The sequence below is a fragment of the Ailuropoda melanoleuca genome, chromosome X (assembly GCF_002007445.2).
Source record: "Ailuropoda melanoleuca isolate Jingjing chromosome X, ASM200744v2, whole genome shotgun sequence".
Taxonomy (NCBI): domain Eukaryota; kingdom Metazoa; phylum Chordata; class Mammalia; order Carnivora; family Ursidae; genus Ailuropoda; species Ailuropoda melanoleuca.
Genome location: NC_048238.1, coordinates 1,598,049 through 1,615,186, shown reverse-complemented (window position 1 = coordinate 1,615,186; position 17,138 = coordinate 1,598,049). Strand labels below are relative to the sequence as shown.

Genomic DNA, 17,138 nt, shown 5'->3' with positions numbered 1-17,138 from the left:
CTTGAATTCAACATGAAATCACCTAAAATACAACAAGGCTCTCCTTGGACAGAGACAACAAAGGGACATAAAACAAGGATCACAATTCATTTAAATTCTGTGCAGGTTTAAGGTTTTTGGCACTGTTGGATTGCTAAGGACTTTATTGACAACGTTTCCTTTTATTTTATTCATTTATTTTTTAAAGAAATCTATGGGAACAGCATCTGCCAGGTTTTTGAAGCCAAGGAGACCCAGAGGGTAAATGACTTGCAATGCACAGTGCACACAAGTGGGCTTTTTGAACGGGACGTGATTTGGAACCCTGCAAACGAGCGGGAAAGGAACTTGTCCTCAGCCTAATTAAAAATCCATCCCAAGAGCGTACAATACCCCCCGAGCACGTGGTATCTTCCAGCGCTCAGAGCAACGGGAAATAAAGTGAGCGATGTCGGCTCAAACTTCTGGCTCCCTCTGCTTAGGACCGTGACTCAGTCTCCAGCAGAGTGAGCTGCTCCTCATTTCAAAAGCAGCCCGATGACAGCCCCCTGCCCCCCAACAAAGACAAAGTGGGTTTCATGAAACCAGGTTGGAAAGGAACCCAAAGGCTGAGAATTCTTACTTCCACTGTCGTCCGACATCCCGGGCTGGGGGCGGTACGGGGGTTTTGGCTTTGGGTAGATATCTGCGGGGAAAGTGACATTGCATTTTCAGCGGAGAGAAATAGCCTTCTGTCTCGAGCAGCCTAGGAAGCAAGGACTACAGATTTTCTATCTCATTCACATGGGCTCCTCGCGGTGGTACAGATGACCATCGACCTGCTGGACACGACTAAGTCTATAGACGTAAAATCTCAAAACTACAATTTAGAGAAAAAAACCCGCAGGTGGGCATGCACACACACACACACACACACACACACACACAACCTGTTCCTAGAAGCTGGCTTTCCTGCAAGAGGGTGCCAGGATCCCAGGTTGCTGGCAGGTGCCAGCTTAATTATGAGGTTCAACGTGCAACTAAAAACAAAAAAAAAAGGCAGAAAAATTCTCCTGGTGTATTTTTAAATTGATGTCAGTGCTTTCTTACTAAACATATTCTTCTCCTGGCTGTTGGTTATCTCTCTCTTTCTTTCATTTTAACTATACTATTTATTTATATATAATATGTATCATACTATCATATGTTATTATATATAACTATAAATTTTGTTATGTTATAAAATATATGAAATATATTTATTTTATACATAATTTAGTAATGCATACATTACATATAATATATATAACATGTGTGTTATATATGTACTATATACTATATAATTATATACCATATAAATATATTATTTATTTTATATAGTATATATGCTACATAATATATATGCTAAATTATATAAAATTACAGGTTATATTATATTATATATTATTTATTTTACATGTATATCACATGTGCTATATTATATACTACATAATGTATATAATTATATATTTCGTTATATGGTATATAAACATATTATTTATTTATATATAGTTTTTTTATGTTTGAAAAGATTTTATTTGTTTATTTATTTTAGACAGAGAGAGAGTGAGCAGGGGAGGAGCGGAGGGGGAGGGAGCAGAAGGGGGAAAGAATCTCAAGCGGACTCTGCACTGAGCGCGGACCCAGACGCTGGGCTCGATCTCACAACCCTGAGATCACGACGTGAGCCAAAACCAAGAGTCGGATGCTTAACCGACTGAGGCTCCCAGGCGCCCCTTATATATAATTTAATACTGTGCGTGCTGTATATAACGCATGGTATGTGTGCTATATAATATATAATTCTATATTATATTTTATTACATGGTATATATGTTATTGATTATATATAATTTAAGAATGCATATTGCATGTGACCTACATATATGCAATATAATTATATATTCTATTATAATACAGATGTGATATAAATCNGGTATGTGTGCTATATAATATATAATTCTATATTATATTTTATTACATGGTATATATGTTATTGATTATATATAATTTAAGAATGCATATTGCATATGACCTACATATATGCAATATAATTATATATTCTATTATAATACAGATGTGATATAAATCAGGCCTGTATTNTAAATCACTGAGGTTTAATTGACATATAGGATTACATTCGTTTCAGGCATGGAACATGGCGATTGGTTATTTCTCCACATTTCTGAATCCAGTTATCACCCATCCCCATTGATACCAGCTACCACACATTCTTTTTTTCCTGTGGGGAGCACTTTCCACATCGACTCCCGGAGCAGTCTTCCCACACAGCATTCGGCATTATTAACCCTGCCGCTCCTGCTGGCGGGCCATCCTCATTGGGATGCCCGTGGGCGCCGTGCGTTCACACTCACCTGAGCTTGGCTTCTTGGTGGGTTCTGTGCACAAAGAGAGACAAGAAATCTGATCAGCATCGAAGACTTGTCCCCCGGCTCACAGAAAGAACCGTGAACAGCTTTACAAAACGTGAAAATATCAAGGCACTGAATAGAGCCTGTTTCGAACACGCATCCCGTCGTGTATTCAGGGGGGAAAGAAAAGAAAGAAAACGCTTGGAATCCATACCTACCAGTCTTCCCTGGCTGCTGTGCAGGGTTGAGGTGGGTGGGAGGAAATTCGGTGAGGTGGTCCCCTTGGCTCGTGAGCACGTAAGTTAGAGCAAAGCCTTTCCAGAGGCGAGGAAGAGATACTTTGCACAGAGGTTGACTTAGCCGAGGGCATCCAGGGCAGGTGGGTGCGTGCCCGGTGCCACGTGCACCAGGAAGGGGGCCGTGTGCCCGGTGGGAAGAGGTAGGACAGGCAAAGACAAGCATACGGACACACTGCCTGCTCCCACCATGCTGCTTCTCTCTCTATCGTTCACGTATGTGTTTATTCATTCAACAAACGCTGACTTTCCACAGGTGCTGGGGGGTGTGAAACAGGGACGCACACGGCCCCCCAAGCGATTGCTCGAGGGCGTGGACATCGAGGGGACAGAGCTCGGGGTGAAGAGCACAGTCTGGGTGACCCTGCATGTGGGCTCTGGGAGGGCAGACGGGAGCAACAAGAGCTCAGCGGAGGGAAGAAGGACAAGGCTGAGGGAGCACGGACGGGACGGCCTCGGTGCACAAAGCCCGGGGTCCTTCCAAGCAGAGGAGACCACGAGCTTGGACTCTCTTTCTGCAGTTAGCATCACGTGTCCTCACGGTCCATCCACAGGGTGACAGGTGTCAGCGCTCCTCCCTTTCCAGGGCTGAGTCAGATTCCTTCCGTGCATGGACCGTGTCCATGCATCTTGTGGCGACTGTGAAGAGCCCTCTGTCCACGTGCATGTCTTGTGCATCTCCCCGGAACGGGAATGGCTGGGTCCTCNCGGCCTCGGTGCACAAAGCCCGGGGTCCTTCCAAGCAGAGGAGACCACGAGCTTGGACTCTCTTTCTGCAGTTAGCATCACGTGTCCTCACGGTCCATCCACAGGGTGACAGGTGTCAGCGCTCCTCCCTTTCCAGGGCTGAGTCAGATTCCTTCCGTGCATGGACCGTGTCCATGCATCTTGTGGCGACTGTGAAGAGCCCTCTGTCCACGTGCATGTCTTGTGCATCTCCCCGGAACGTTAATGGCTGGGTCCTCTGTCACTGCTGTTTCCAACGAGCTATGGCCTCACCCTCTCCCCCAGCCTTGTGCTCCTTCTCCGTGCATCCCATCCCCTCGTGCCCACCACTCACACTGACTTTCGGAGGATGCCGCCCCATGGCCTCGATGGCGGGCCACAACCATCCGCCCTGGGGCTACCCTGACCTTGCAGCTGTGCAAAGCGGGGACCATGAAGCCTGAGGACCCCCACTGCAGCCTGACGGGGGAAACAGTTTCCACCTCGACATGCATCCACCANGCGGGCCACAACCATCCGCCCTGGGGCTACCCTGACCTTGCAGCTGTGCAAAGCGGGGACCATGAAGCCTGACGACCCCCACTGCAGCCTGACGGGGGAAACAGAGTTTCCACCTCGACATGCATCCACCATTGGCTTCTCCAACTGCACGAACCGTCATCCCCTATCTGCTCTGCTGTGGTTCATATCCGCAAAAGCCTCCATGCACAGGGAAAATCAGGACAGGTGCTTTTGTATCAGGGTGTCTTTGTCCTTTGTAGGGTAGGGGTCTCCATGCCCACCCTGTCTTCATTGCTTCTGCCCCTTGTCTGTCTGCATTGAGTGACCGCTGATTGCTGCTGCATCCANCCCACTGCAGCCTGACGGGGGAAACAGAGTTTCCACCTCGACATGCATCCACCATTGGCTTCTCCAACTGCACGAACCGTCATCCCCTATCTGCTCTGCTGTGGTTCATATCCGCAAAAGCCTCCATGCACAGGGAAAATCAGGACAGGTGCTTTTGTATCAGGGTGTCTTTGTCCTTTGTAGGGTAGGGGTCTCCATGCCCACCCTGTCTTCATTGCTTCTGCCCCTTGTCTGTCTGCATTGAGTGACTGCTGATTGCTGCTGCATCCAGAACCCGCTGATGGTTTTGCTCAGAGCAGACATGAGTTTGTCTTTCTTTCCAAAGAAGACCCTCCATCTGGCCCTGTGTGCGTGCCGCCCACCACACCCCTTCCTCCCAGCTAGACCTGAACTCGGACCCTCCTGTATGGTCCAGGAGCTGAATATTCAGGTTTGTGGCAGCAAGAACGTCAAGCTGGGCTCAAGGTTGCTGCAGACAGGACGTGGGGGTCTCTCCAATCCCACGCCCCATTTCCAGGGAAAGCGAGCAGCCCCGTGCATGGATGTGGGTGGAGAACCCGCTGGGAGGGAGGCACCCCAGACCCCCAAGCAACCACCAAGCCGGTACAGAAGCAAAGAGCCCACGAAATAAGGTCACTCACCGGGGTCATCCAGAGCGTCGGCCAAGTCGAAGTCACGCTGACCTGTGGGGGGCACAGAGGGCGTCAGTGGCACGGACAGGAGGCGTCAGGGGTCCTGGCTCCTGGCTGCTCCCCTCTGCCCCGTCTGCCCGTGCTAAGCCAGGCGCAAAGGTCAGCCCACCGCGAGAGCTCTGCGCAGGGTCGGAGTGTCTCGACCTCCCTCTGTGTCTGTCAAACAAGTATCTCGTCTTTCCCAGCGGCCGGTGCCCCTCACCCGAGACGCATCTTACAGGAAGTTATTACAGTATCGCCGTCTCAAAGGAGGAAGGAATCCTCCTAGGGTCTCAACTCCTTCTAGCTCCCGAGCAGAACACGGGCATGTTTCCAAAACGCCAAGCATCCATGCATCCTGCAAGCACCACTGGGAGCTGGGCGTGTGCCAGTGAACCCCCAAGCCCTGCTTCCCAGCTTCTTCAGGGGTCAGGTGCATGAGCACCCCGCCTCGGGGACCAAAAACGAGGCAGTGTGCAATTACTTCTCTTGTGTGAGCATACCTGGAGGTCTTCCCGGAGGAGCTGATGATGTGTGAGCTGTTTCGAAGGCGCCCGTTTACTCAAGAGAACGAAACACCCCAATCATCAGACAGCAGCACCTCCGAGACGAGATAATCCCCTCACGTCCAGCGAGAGAAACTAATATTTTTCACCAGGCTGAGTGGGCACAAAACCAGTCGGCAGAGCCCACACAGAAGCCAACGAGATTTGCACAAAGAGCTTTGCAACTCACTGTGCCAAGCGGCGGCCACGGCCTCAAGCTGCCAGCAGGAATAGCGAGCTGCACCCTGCTTGTCCCTCTGCTCCCCAAGCCACCATTGGGGACGTGTTCGACCGACCGTGGCTCTTTTCCCCTATTTAACCCCGAGCCCCAGCCTCCCCCCGCCGAGCAAGCCAGCCCAGTGTTACTTTCGCTTTGCAAACTGCTACCCAGGCTTTGCACACTGCGCCTGACAACAAAGCCTTCCCTGACCTCTGAGGAGTCCTTGTCCTGCAGGAACCTGGGGAGACACGCCCCAGGAGCCCGCCTGGACCCCCGTTTCTAGCTTCGGGAATGCTCCCGGGAAATGCATGTGCAGAATTCTGGGCTGTTTTCCTTTCTGCGCTCAGACCCACGGGTGTGCCATGCCGGCTGGCCACACGCCACCCCCTCGCACTCTGCCATCGCCCTTCCCCCGGAAGCCTTTCGAAAACACTCCCAACCAGGCCCTCCTCCCCGAGCTCAGAAATGCCTGCGGCTTTCTGGCATCTGGGAAGGAGCTGAGACCCTAGTTCTGCTTTTTTGCTGGCTCATCGCAGAGACACTGTCCGTGCATCAACGTGCATGGGGGAGGTGGGGAGTGTGGGCTCTCCAGCTCTGGGGACGGGGCCCCNAAGGATGCTTCCGAGTCTGCCCATTTGAATCCCCTCTTTGGGTAACTTTTTTTTTTTTTCCCCCAAACAGCTTCACCGAGATCGAATTCGCCGTGCAGACATTTCGCCCATGTAACACGCACACTTGGGCGCCCGGAGCAAGTTCCCTGGGGGGTGCAACTCCCACCTGCCTCTATTTCCAGAACATTCCCCTGTCTGCAAAAGAGAGCCACTCGCAACCCGTCTCCAGCCCCCTCCCCAGACGCTGGTGACCACGAATGGGCTTCTGCGTCCGCGGAGTGGCCTGTGTGGGAATCACAGGGGTCTGGGATCTCCCACGGAGCACGCATCTGAGGTTTGTCTACGGGGTGGCGTGGCTCAGGGTGCAGTCCCCCATTTGCACGGGGCAGGCCTTCTGCCCGCGCCGGCACGGCTACCGTGCACAGACCAGGAGCGCGTTTCCGGGGGCCTTACGGGCAGATTCAGAATTCACGCTGGACCCTCGGGCAGCCTCCGTCGCAGCCCCGCGCTCCGGGAAGGAGTCTGGGCGTCGCGGAACAAGGTGACCCCTGGATGCTGGGTGGCTTCCCCTTGCAGCAAGCTTAGCTGGCCAAGCGCAGACCTGTGAGGGTGGGGGACACGGAGGCCCGGAAGCACGCAGCAATAGCCCTGCGGTCCACGAGGGAGGCCCCGGAGGACGCGCCCCCTTCCAGAGCCAATCGCAGAGAGCCGCTTTTGACTGTACGAGGCGCCACGCAGCTCGGGAAGCCCGCCTGCCTGGCCAGGGTTTGGGTTACTCCAGCCTCTGCCTGTTCCTGGTGCAGAAACAGCCTGGGCCCCGTGTGCTGCCCCAGGGGCTCTCTCTGGCCACCCTCGTCCAGGGCAGACGCATAGGACTCCGCTCAGCCTGACTGCTCAGACGGGTCACGAAGCAGCCACATGTGCAAACGTGGGGTTTGCCCTGCACGAGCTGGTGTGTGAGCAGGACGCATGCGTGCAAGGAGGGGAGGGTCCCCAGGACCTCTTGCATCAGCTGGAGACTCTGGCCAGCATCAGGTGCCCGTGTGGGGACCGTCCAGTCCTGCAAGGCAGGCGGAATGGGCCAGGCGCCCAGTGCTCTCCGGAGAGGCAATGGTCCACCCGTGGCAGGGGTCCCCCTGCATTTCACATCCTGCTGGGCGGGAAGCTCTCTCGGGCTGCCGAGGCTGTTCCTGGGTCTCCGTACCTGGAGACACCCAGGGAGGGAGGGTGCTCACGAGGCCAGTGCTGTCACCAGCATTATTTTCCACACGGAGCACATGACACGGCTCGTGTCCCAAGACCTGTTTCTGATCTGGTCTCTCCTTTTGCTTAGCAAGCTTGGGGACTTTTAATCAAACCCACATGTTTTGGATCCGTGACCTGGGGAGAAAGCAGAGTCCTGCGTCCTGGGGTCGTGACACTGGCAATACCGCTGAGATCCCTGGGATGTCGGCTTACGGTGGCTCGTGCTGGTGCGGGGCTGACGGTCAGCATTACACACAAGACCCCCCTCCCTCCACCAAAAAAAAAAAAAAAAGAAGCTATTTGCGGTCTTGTTCTGTCGTCTCTAGGAACCAAACCCAGAGCGCCAGCCCCTCGACCCCCACGAGACTCCCATCGGCTTCCTACTGCACTTTTCACGCCCTGAATTTCTCAGCTGCGGCGGGGACCCTCGAGTCAACGCCGCACATGGCAATCTGCAAACCACTGAATTACTGACTCTGATTTAAAGGAGAGAATCAGCCCCGGGCAACCTCGGAGTAAAAGAAAGAGAAAACAAAACAAAACAAAACAAAACAACCCGAAAACCGAACCACAGCATGAGTATTATGTGACCACGTCCATCGCGACACCCATCACTCACTCATGAATGCAGACAAGCTCTGAGATGCTATTATTCCGACCAACATTGCCCTGTGCTCCATTGTTCTTAAAAATATATATATATTAATGTACAGAACGCATATTTTCAGGGCTCTTACCCAGGATAGAGAAAATTAACAGTGCACCAAGGTGAGCCGTTAAGCTTTGCACAGACACTGACAAGGAGCCCCCGGGGTGGCGTGCCCAGGTGGGTGTGGGTGCATGGCAGCTGGGCTCCGCGTTCTTCCGCTGGAACAGCCGTGCATAAATCGGTAAGAGTCTCCAGGTGCTCGCGAGGTTTCTGTTTCCAGCAGCGGCAAGGGTTATGCAAGAGGGCTGGGTTCTCATCTTGCACACCTCAGCATGCGTGTATGGGGACGCCACGAGGGACACTCTCCCCAGGGGCAGCAGTGCAGACCCTCTGTGGAGCCCAGCAGGTGGCCCCTGGGCACTGGCTGCTCCTGGAGCCCCACCCCATCCTGCTTGCCCAGCAGCAGACTGCCAGTGAGCCTCGCCCTGCAAGGTCAACCAGTTGTCCTGGTTCCTAGCATCCCCAGGTCCCCTTTCATTGAAAGCCCTCCCCCCTGATGACATGCACAGTCCTGGGAGGGGAAGTACTTGGTCACACAGGACTAAGAGATGGCCATTCATCATAAAAGCCAAGACACCTGTCATGAAATGCAGATCGTTCAACAAAGCAGGGTTGGATAGTCTGTGTCCTAAACCTTCCCAGAGTGACGTGTGCATTTGGACCCCCGAGGACGTGGGTGAAACACAGCCTGTGCCAAGACAGCTCTGGGTGTGCCCGAGAGGCTGTGTTTCTCTCCAGCTCCTGGGGGAGACTGAGGCTGTGGGCTGTGGACTTCACTTTGCAGGGGAAGGGCTTTGTATCCCCTCCTGGTCCTGGAGGCTGGGAGTCTGAGATCCAGGCGGGGCTGAGGCTGGTCCCTCCTGAGACCTCTTTCCTTGATGTGTAGACCCCGTGTCCTCCCCGTGTCCTCACGTGGTCGTCCCTCCGTGCCTGTCCTCATCCCCTCTTCTTCTAAGGACTCCAGTCCTATGGGATCAAGGCCACCCTAGTGACATCATTTTCACTGTAATCCCGTCTTGAAAGACCCCCATCTTCAAACCCAGCTCCATTCTGAGATCTTGGGGTTAGGGCTTCATCCTGTGAATTTTGAGGGGACACATTCAGCCCATAACAGACTTACACCAGTAGGAGAAGCTGAACCACCAAGGAATCACCACCAGACACTCTGGTGGGATAGAAGGAAGGCCCTCACCTGGCCCCAGGACTAGGAGGATAGGGAAGGAGATTTTCGGCAGAGCTGCACGAGGACAAGCCACGCAGGGAGTGCTGGGTCCACACCAGCGCTGTCCCTCAGCCTCAGGATTTCTGCCTCCGTGCCTCTCAGACCCTCGAGGGCGTGCGGATCAGCCCATAATCAGCTTATTAGCAGATTGTGGATTGGCAGGTCTGGGCGAGGCCAAGACTGCATTTCTCAGCTGCTCCCACGGGGTGTTGGTGCTGCTGTCCTGGGGACCCCACTCTACATGCTCACCGTGTGAACACGAAAGACATCCTTCCTCCCTGCTCTGTCCAGTTCACCGAACCCCTCAGGATCCAAGAGGTCCTCACCCCTTCAAGAAAATAAGAGCCAAAGAAGAACCCCAGCCTGCTTCCTCCCATGAGTAGGAGGGAAGACAGCTTTGCACCCGCCGTGGGGACCTCCGTCCATGCAGCGTGCAAATATGCCAAGTCGATGCCCCTTGGACCACCTTCAGAACAGCTCTGTCAGTAATTCTAGGAAACTCCAAGGGACGGTCATGGGTCTTGAGTAGAGACAGCTCTGTTCTCTTACAAAAGGAAACCCACTGCCTTTCGGGTATGGCTTGCAGGCACATGGAACATTGCTGCTTCCCCAGAGACCCCTGAATACGGTGAGTCTGGCCTCATATTCACCTAGAGTCTTAACAACTAGAGAGGCTGATGGACGTCATCTGGGGCGAGGACACTAGATGCGCCCCACGTGCCCTAGATAAGAGGCAGGGGCTCCCCGAATTGCCGACATGGGAGGACCACCTGCAAAACTCAGAAAGCACCCAGAGTGGGGCTCCAGGAATGGGCAGTGGAGCCCAGGACTGTGCATCTTGACCCCGTCCCCCAGCCATCCTGACGCCCACCACCCAGCAAAGTTTCCCAACAACCTCCCCTGAGTATCAGCACTTTGTCCAGATCATATTTTTTTTGCAATCCACAAGAATAAAAACAAAATATTGGCAGAAAAGTTCTGAAAACTCTTGAGAATGGTCTGTTCCAGGGCTGCCTGGGAAAGCTGAATGCTCACAGCAGAAGTGCACAGCTTTGTACTCTTTGCACACTTTGCCCCTTCCATTCTCAAGAATATGGCAATTTCTGCAGCAGCCGTGCTCCCCACAGAGACACCCCCTTCAAGGGCGTAGCTCAAGGTCATAGGGAAACTGGGGATGATGAAGAATTTAACAGCTCTGGCTCCACTCCAGTCCTCCAGCAGAAACACACAGGAGTATTTCTGACGATGCAGCTGTGGGAGCCCAGGTGCTGAGAACAGGCATAAAGACCGTGGAACCCTCCGGAAAACCTGCAGAATTGGCATCTCAAGCAGTGCAAGTGGAAACATAAACACATCCAAGACGGTTCATATTTTCTGTCAATGAGGCCAGGCTTCAGTGCCCAGATGTTTGGTCAAATGCTAGTGTACTGTCACTGTGCCAGTCAATGGGATTGCCATCTGCAGTCACGTGCCGGGAAAGCACATCACCCTCAGTAATATGGGTGGGCTCCCCTGATCTGCTGAAGGCCTTAAATGTAATAAGTGAGGTTTCCGGGAGAAGAAGGGAGTCAGACTCAACACAGCAGGCTTGCATCCTAGCTGAGTTTCTAGCTTGCCCTCAAGGTTTTGGACTTTCCAGCCCCATAGTACTGTGGGGCAATTACTTAAAATAAATTTGAGTCTATGGATTGACTATGATAATGACAATGATGATAGATAGATAGATAGATAGATAGATAGATAGATAGATAAATGGATAGATGGGTGGATGGATGGATGGATGGAAGGATGGATGGATGGGTGGGTGGATGGATGGGTAAATAGATAAATGATGGATAGATTGATAGATGAATGGATGAATGGATGGATGGATAGATGGAAGGATGGATAGATGGCTGGCTGGCTGGCTGGCTGGCTGGATAGATGAATGGATAGATGGATGGATAGATGGGTGGGTGGATGGATGGATGGGTAGATGGATAGATGGGTGGATGGTTGGATGGATGGATGGATGGATGGATGGATGGATGGATGGATGGATAGATGGAAGGATGGTTAGATGGAAGGATGGATAGATGGAAGGATGGATAGATGGGTGGATGGATGGTTGGGTGGGTGGATGGGTGGGTGGGTAGATATAGATGAATGATGGCTGGCTGGCTGGCTGGATAGATGAATGGATAGATGGATGGATAGATGGGTGGGTGGATGGATGGATGGGTAGATGGATAGATGGGTGGATGGTTGGATGGATGGATGGATGGATGGATGGATGGATGGATGGATGGATAGATGGAAGGATGGTTAGATGGAAGGATGGATAGATGGAAGGATGGATAGATGGGTGGATGGATGGTTGGGTGGGTGGATGGGTGGGTGGGTAGATATAGATGAATGATGGCTGGCTGGCTGGCTGGATAGATGAATGGATAGATGGATGGATAGATGGGTGGGTGGATGGATGGATGGGTAGATGGATAGATGGGTGGATGGTTGGATGGATGGATGGATGGATGGATGGATGGATGGATGGATGGATAGATGGAAGGATGGTTAGATGGAAGGATGGATAGATGGAAGGATGGATAGATGGGTGGATGGATGGTTGGGTGGGTGGATGGGTGGGTGGGTAGATATAGATGAATGATGGCTGGCTGGCTGGCTGGATAGATGAATGGATAGATGGATGGATAGATGGGTGGGTGGATGGATGGATGGATGGATGGATAGATGGGTGGATGGTTGGATGAATGGATGGATGGAAGGATGGATAGATGGAAGGATGGACAGATGGGTGGATGGCTGGTTGGGTGGGTGGATGGGTGGGTGGGTAGATATAGATGAATGATGGCTGGCTGGCTGGCTGGATAGATGAATGGATAGATGGATGGATAGATGGGTGGGTGGATGGATGGATGGGTAGATGGATAGATGGGTGGATGGTTGGATGGATGGATGGATGGATGGATGGATAGATGGAAGGATGGTTAGATGGAAGGATGGATAGATGGAAGGATGGATAGATGGGTGGATGGATGGTTGGGTGGGTGGATGGGTGGGTGGGTAGATATAGATGAATGATGGCTGGCTGGCTGGCTGGATAGATGAATGGATAGATGGATGGATAGATGGGTGGGTGGATGGATGGATGGGTGGATGGATAGATGGGTGGATGGTTGGATGAATGGATGGATGGAAGGATGGATAGATGGAAGGATGGACAGATGGGTGGATGGCTGGTTGGGTGGGTGGATGGATGGGTGAGTATATAGATAGATGAATGATGGCTGGCTGGGTGGCTGGCTGGATAGATGAATGGATAGATGGATGGCTAGATGGGTGGATGGATGGATGGATGGATGGACAGATGGATGGCTAGATGGGTGGATGGATGGATGGAAGAATGGACGGATGAATACATAAATGATGGATGGATGGATAGATGGATAGATAGATGATGGATAGATGGACAGACAGATAGATGTACGTATGTATAGGTGGACAGATAGTAGATGGATAATATTTAGATACATAGGTCAGACACACAGGCAGATGGAGTCTCCCGTGCTAACATAAGATTTCTCAACCTGAGCGCCAGCAACATTTCGGGCTGGATCTCTCTCTGACACGTGTGGCAGACATTGGGCTGCATCCTTGGCCTCTACCTGTTTGAGGACACCCGCCCACCTACTCACAGTTCTGACAGCCAAACATGACTCCAGTCCCCTGGGGGCAAAGTGGCCCCTAGTTGAGAATGGCGGGCTGCAGCCTGTCTACCGAGATGATGTCCCTTCTGGCCTGGCCATGCTGGGTGATGATGCATCACTGAATGGGGAACCCCAGAGCAGCCACCCCCTAGTGCCACGGATCTATGAGTCTCTACCCATGGGTAAACCAGATGGCCCGATGCTTACTCATCATCCCTCTGAGGGAGCCCTGCCTCTGCAGGGCATCACACTGGGTGCTTCTGAACCTACAGGTCCCAAGCCCCACCCACATACCGCACAAGTATCTCAAGGGGCGGGGTCTGGCGTGGCACCTTTAATCCAGATCCTTCCCAGGTGACTCTGCATACCAAGGATTGAGAACCACTGCCCTACATAGCTGGGCAGGTTCAGCCCCACCGATGGGCATGGTGACAAAACAGGCTTAAATGACTGACCTGGGGCTTGGCCTTCACACCCACAGATTGGCTAGATCCAACGTGGTTTGGGGGCCACGAGGAAAGAGGCAGAATCAAGGGATACTCTTGATTGGTTCTGGGGTGCTGCCAGGGTGGACTGGAGTCCCGTGGCCCAGCGTGGCCTGGCCTGTTGCTTTGGGCACATATCCCATCCTCCACGCATCACCAAACCACAATGCCCCGCACAGCCCAATGCAGCCCGTGATGCAATAAGTCATAATACATGACAATAATATGTATACACAAGATAATATATATCTGGGGGAAAACACATAAGGATAGATAGATACAGATATTTCCTTTTTTCTCAACAGACCCAAACCACAAGCTGGCCTTGGCAAGTTTCATTTCTGCTTCTGCGTCCTCACTGTGACCTCAAGCAGCTGATGGAACCCCACCCCGTGCCTCAGTTTACCCATCTATAAGGCGGCGGCCAGCACGGCACCATCATCGGGCTGAGTGAGAATCAGCTGGGAAGCTGATGCGTGCGTGGGGTGCAGGACGCATTGCCGTCGCGGGAAGAATTTGGTGCCTGTGGGCTGGGGCCGGGGCCTCGCCAAGGACACCTGCTAAACACCCAGGGTACGTTCCCATGGATGCCGGAGGAACCGTGTGGCTGCTGAAGGACTTTGCCTCTCTTGTCCCTAAAGCATCAAATGGACAGCACTGTGTGGGTCTGTTGTCCTGAGCGGGCATGCTTGACCTCCCGTTGTCCCCGCACGGTGACGAGAGTCAACTCTGGGATGCGCTTTCCTGGAGGAGGGGCTCGGTTTGCAGCTGGACGTCTCTATGTGAAAGCCGGAGCTCTGCCCTCTGGCTCCTGGGTGGGTCAATGTGGGACAGGCCTCTCCCTGCACACAGGAGCTCCTGAATGCATTTCATGCTGGGTGAGATATCCAGGGGACCCTCCACATCCCGTCGGCCCCGAGACAACCGACGCTTCGTCCCTGAACACACCTCGAACAGGACAAACAGGACGCACCCCTACAAGGACATCTGAACACCGTCCTGCCACTCCTAACCAACACCAGTTCCCAAGCTTCCTTCCCACCTGGCCTTCGTGCTTGCAATGAGAACGTTAAAATGACCAGAGGGGCTGTTTTGGTCCCGTATCTCATAGCCTCCTGCCCCACCCTCCGACAAACCAAACAACCCCCACCCCCACCCCACCCCAGCATCTGGGAGACAGCCCGCGAGCTCCAGCTGCAGCTTTGGGCATAAACAATTCACACAATTTCCCTCTGCCACAGGGAAGGATGACATTTATCCAAAAAGTTGCAGAATCCAAACAGAGGCCACCCCCTCAAGCAACACCAGCCCCAGGAAGGCCGTCCCCCAGAAACAACCTGGGTGCCAACTCTGCGTTGCCCCCACGAAAACGGGCAGAACTCATGTTTTCCATCAGCAACAAGGAATGTAAAGGACCCATCGTACCCCGTCGAGCTTAAAACACGGAGTAGGACGGGCCGTGTTGGACACGCAGAGCAGAAAAGCAGAGAAACCCTCTTGCTTCCACATGTGGTTAGCCTGCGTTCTGCGGTTCCCGGTCTAGTTTCCGGGCTCCGAAGTGGCCCCCTGTCCCCTCTGCACCACTCCCGGCTCTCCTAACCCCGCCTGGCAACTTCTCCCCGTTTGTGTGGTTGAAGCTGTGTTGGAAGGAGGTTTGAGAAGGAACCAGACAGCACGCGGCTCCCCCTCGGGGCCGAGATGCCTCTTACCTTGTACATGCATCAGAAAGCCCAGCACCGTGACACAGAGGAGGCCCCACCGGCTCTCCATCCTTGGCAGCCGCAGGAAGGAGCCCCCGTGCAGGCCACAGCCCCGCGGCTCGTGAGATCCGGCCTCCCGGACCCCACCCTCCGTGTGTTGACTTCCTGTCTCCCAGCTGGGAAGGAAGGGAGGCGACGTTGCAAGCGGAAAGTATGAACCAAGCTGCAATCCCTTTGCCAAAAGCTAATGGGCCCCGTGCGCAGATTCCAAACCCCACAGCCTGGAGCCGGTGAGGCAAGTGCATGCGCGCTGAAGGCCGACCCGGGCCTCCCCGAGCGGCGCTCGCCGGCCCGCGCTCAGCATGGCAGGGAAACGGGCGTCACCTGGCATCAGTGGGCATATTCCGCTTCGGGAAGCCGCCACACCTGCTCGGCTGCTCTGCTCCCTGCAGGCGTGGGAGGCGCCTCAAGATCAAAGGTTTGCCAACCCTGGGCGCAGGGAGGACACGCTCTCTGCCCACACATCTGTGGGTTCCCGGCGTGCTGCTTCCCAAGGGTGGGACTTCGGGTCAGTTCACATCTGTTCTGAGCCAGGCCCACGCTGGGTGCCGGGGTTGAAGAACGAGTCGTTGTTTACAAAGAGGAGGGGACACGGAAAGTTAAACCAGACGATGGCAGTGTGACCTTGCATAACTCGGGGGCGCACACCAAGGCCTTGGGCGGGAGGGGGGTACCTGGCAGAGTTTGAACTCAGCTGGGTGTCGGAAAGGCCTTCTGGAGAGGGTTGTAGCCTCGAGATGATTTCAAAAGCTGAGTAGGAAGGACGCAAGATGGGAAAGACAGAGCGTTCGGGCAAGTTGTGGGGTAAAGGCACTCAGTAGGAAACAGGAAGCCCAGGACCACTGTGGGGAACAACTCTAGGGGGCGCTGTGTACGTGGCCAACTGTTACAGACTAAAGGTTTGGTCCCCCCAGATTCATACACTGCAGCCCTGTCTTCCAATGGGATGGAGTTGGAGGTGGGCCCTTTGGGACTGATTACGTTGAGATCAGGTCATGATGGTGGACACCATGATGGAATTCATGTCCTTATAAGAAGAGATAGAGACCTCATAGCTCTCTCCGTCCACCACGTGAGGACACAGAGAGAACATGGTGTCTACACCCGGGAGGAACCAGTCTTGGCCCCGCCTGGATCTCACACTCCAGCCTCAGCCCCGCCTGGATCTCAGACTCCCAGCCTCCAGGATAGTGAGAAATAAGTGTCTATTGTTTGAGCCATCCCATCCTTGGTATCTTGTCATACCAGCCCAAGTGGACAACCATGCCAAGTAGGACGAATGATCTAGAGGGGAAGAGTAGCCATTATTTGCCTCTTTCCATATTGACCTAGAGTGTGACTTAGCTCATGTCCATGTGACAGCATCTGATAGAGAGTTCATGAGATTCGGTACAACCTGGAGATGATACTTTCTCTGCTAAACCATTCCTTGTCCATGTAGGTTTGGGGGTGTGGCATTCAGATATCAATGGTGTTGCACTGTTGACACTGGGACCTGACATTCATTGCTTTGTGGGCCATCAGAATAGAGAATGCATCTGCCCCGATGTTTATGGACTTTGTCCGACTCTACGTTTACGGACAGTGCACATTCCAAGTTATGCTGAAAGCAGCCCAAGTTCCATTGTCTCTTGTGTCTCATTTTGTCCCGTGGCAAAGGGAGGTGGTGACCATGTGAAATGGAGAGGCAGGACCGATTGAAAGTTATCTTATGGCTGTTCCT

General features: G+C 53.2%; 1 protein-coding gene across 4 annotated transcripts; it reads right to left on the bottom strand.

Moving 5' to 3' along the window:
- Positions 1 to 13: 13 nt before the first annotated feature.
- On the bottom strand, positions 14 to 15,859 carry LOC109489879 (glycoprotein Xg-like). Of its 4 annotated transcripts, none has more exons than XM_034649551.1 (4): positions 15,365 to 15,649; positions 4,882 to 4,923; positions 2,373 to 2,512; positions 14 to 664 (listed from the first exon to the last, which is right to left on the bottom strand). In XM_034649551.1, the coding sequence occupies exons 1-4, from the start codon at positions 15,423 to 15,425 to the stop codon at positions 503 to 505; spliced, it is 405 nt and encodes a 134-aa protein (XP_034505442.1). In that variant the 5' UTR covers positions 15,426 to 15,649; the 3' UTR covers positions 14 to 502. The 4 variants fall into 4 exon arrangements, with proteins under 4 accessions (XP_034505442.1, XP_034505443.1, XP_034505445.1 ...); XM_034649552.1 differs by lacking the exon at positions 15,365 to 15,649 and adding an exon at positions 5,887 to 6,174 and having other exon boundaries at positions 17 to 664; positions 2,373 to 2,396; XM_034649554.1 differs by lacking the exon at positions 15,365 to 15,649 and adding an exon at positions 15,740 to 15,859 and having other exon boundaries at positions 19 to 664; positions 2,373 to 2,396.
- Positions 15,860 to 17,138: the final 1,279 nt, after the last annotated feature.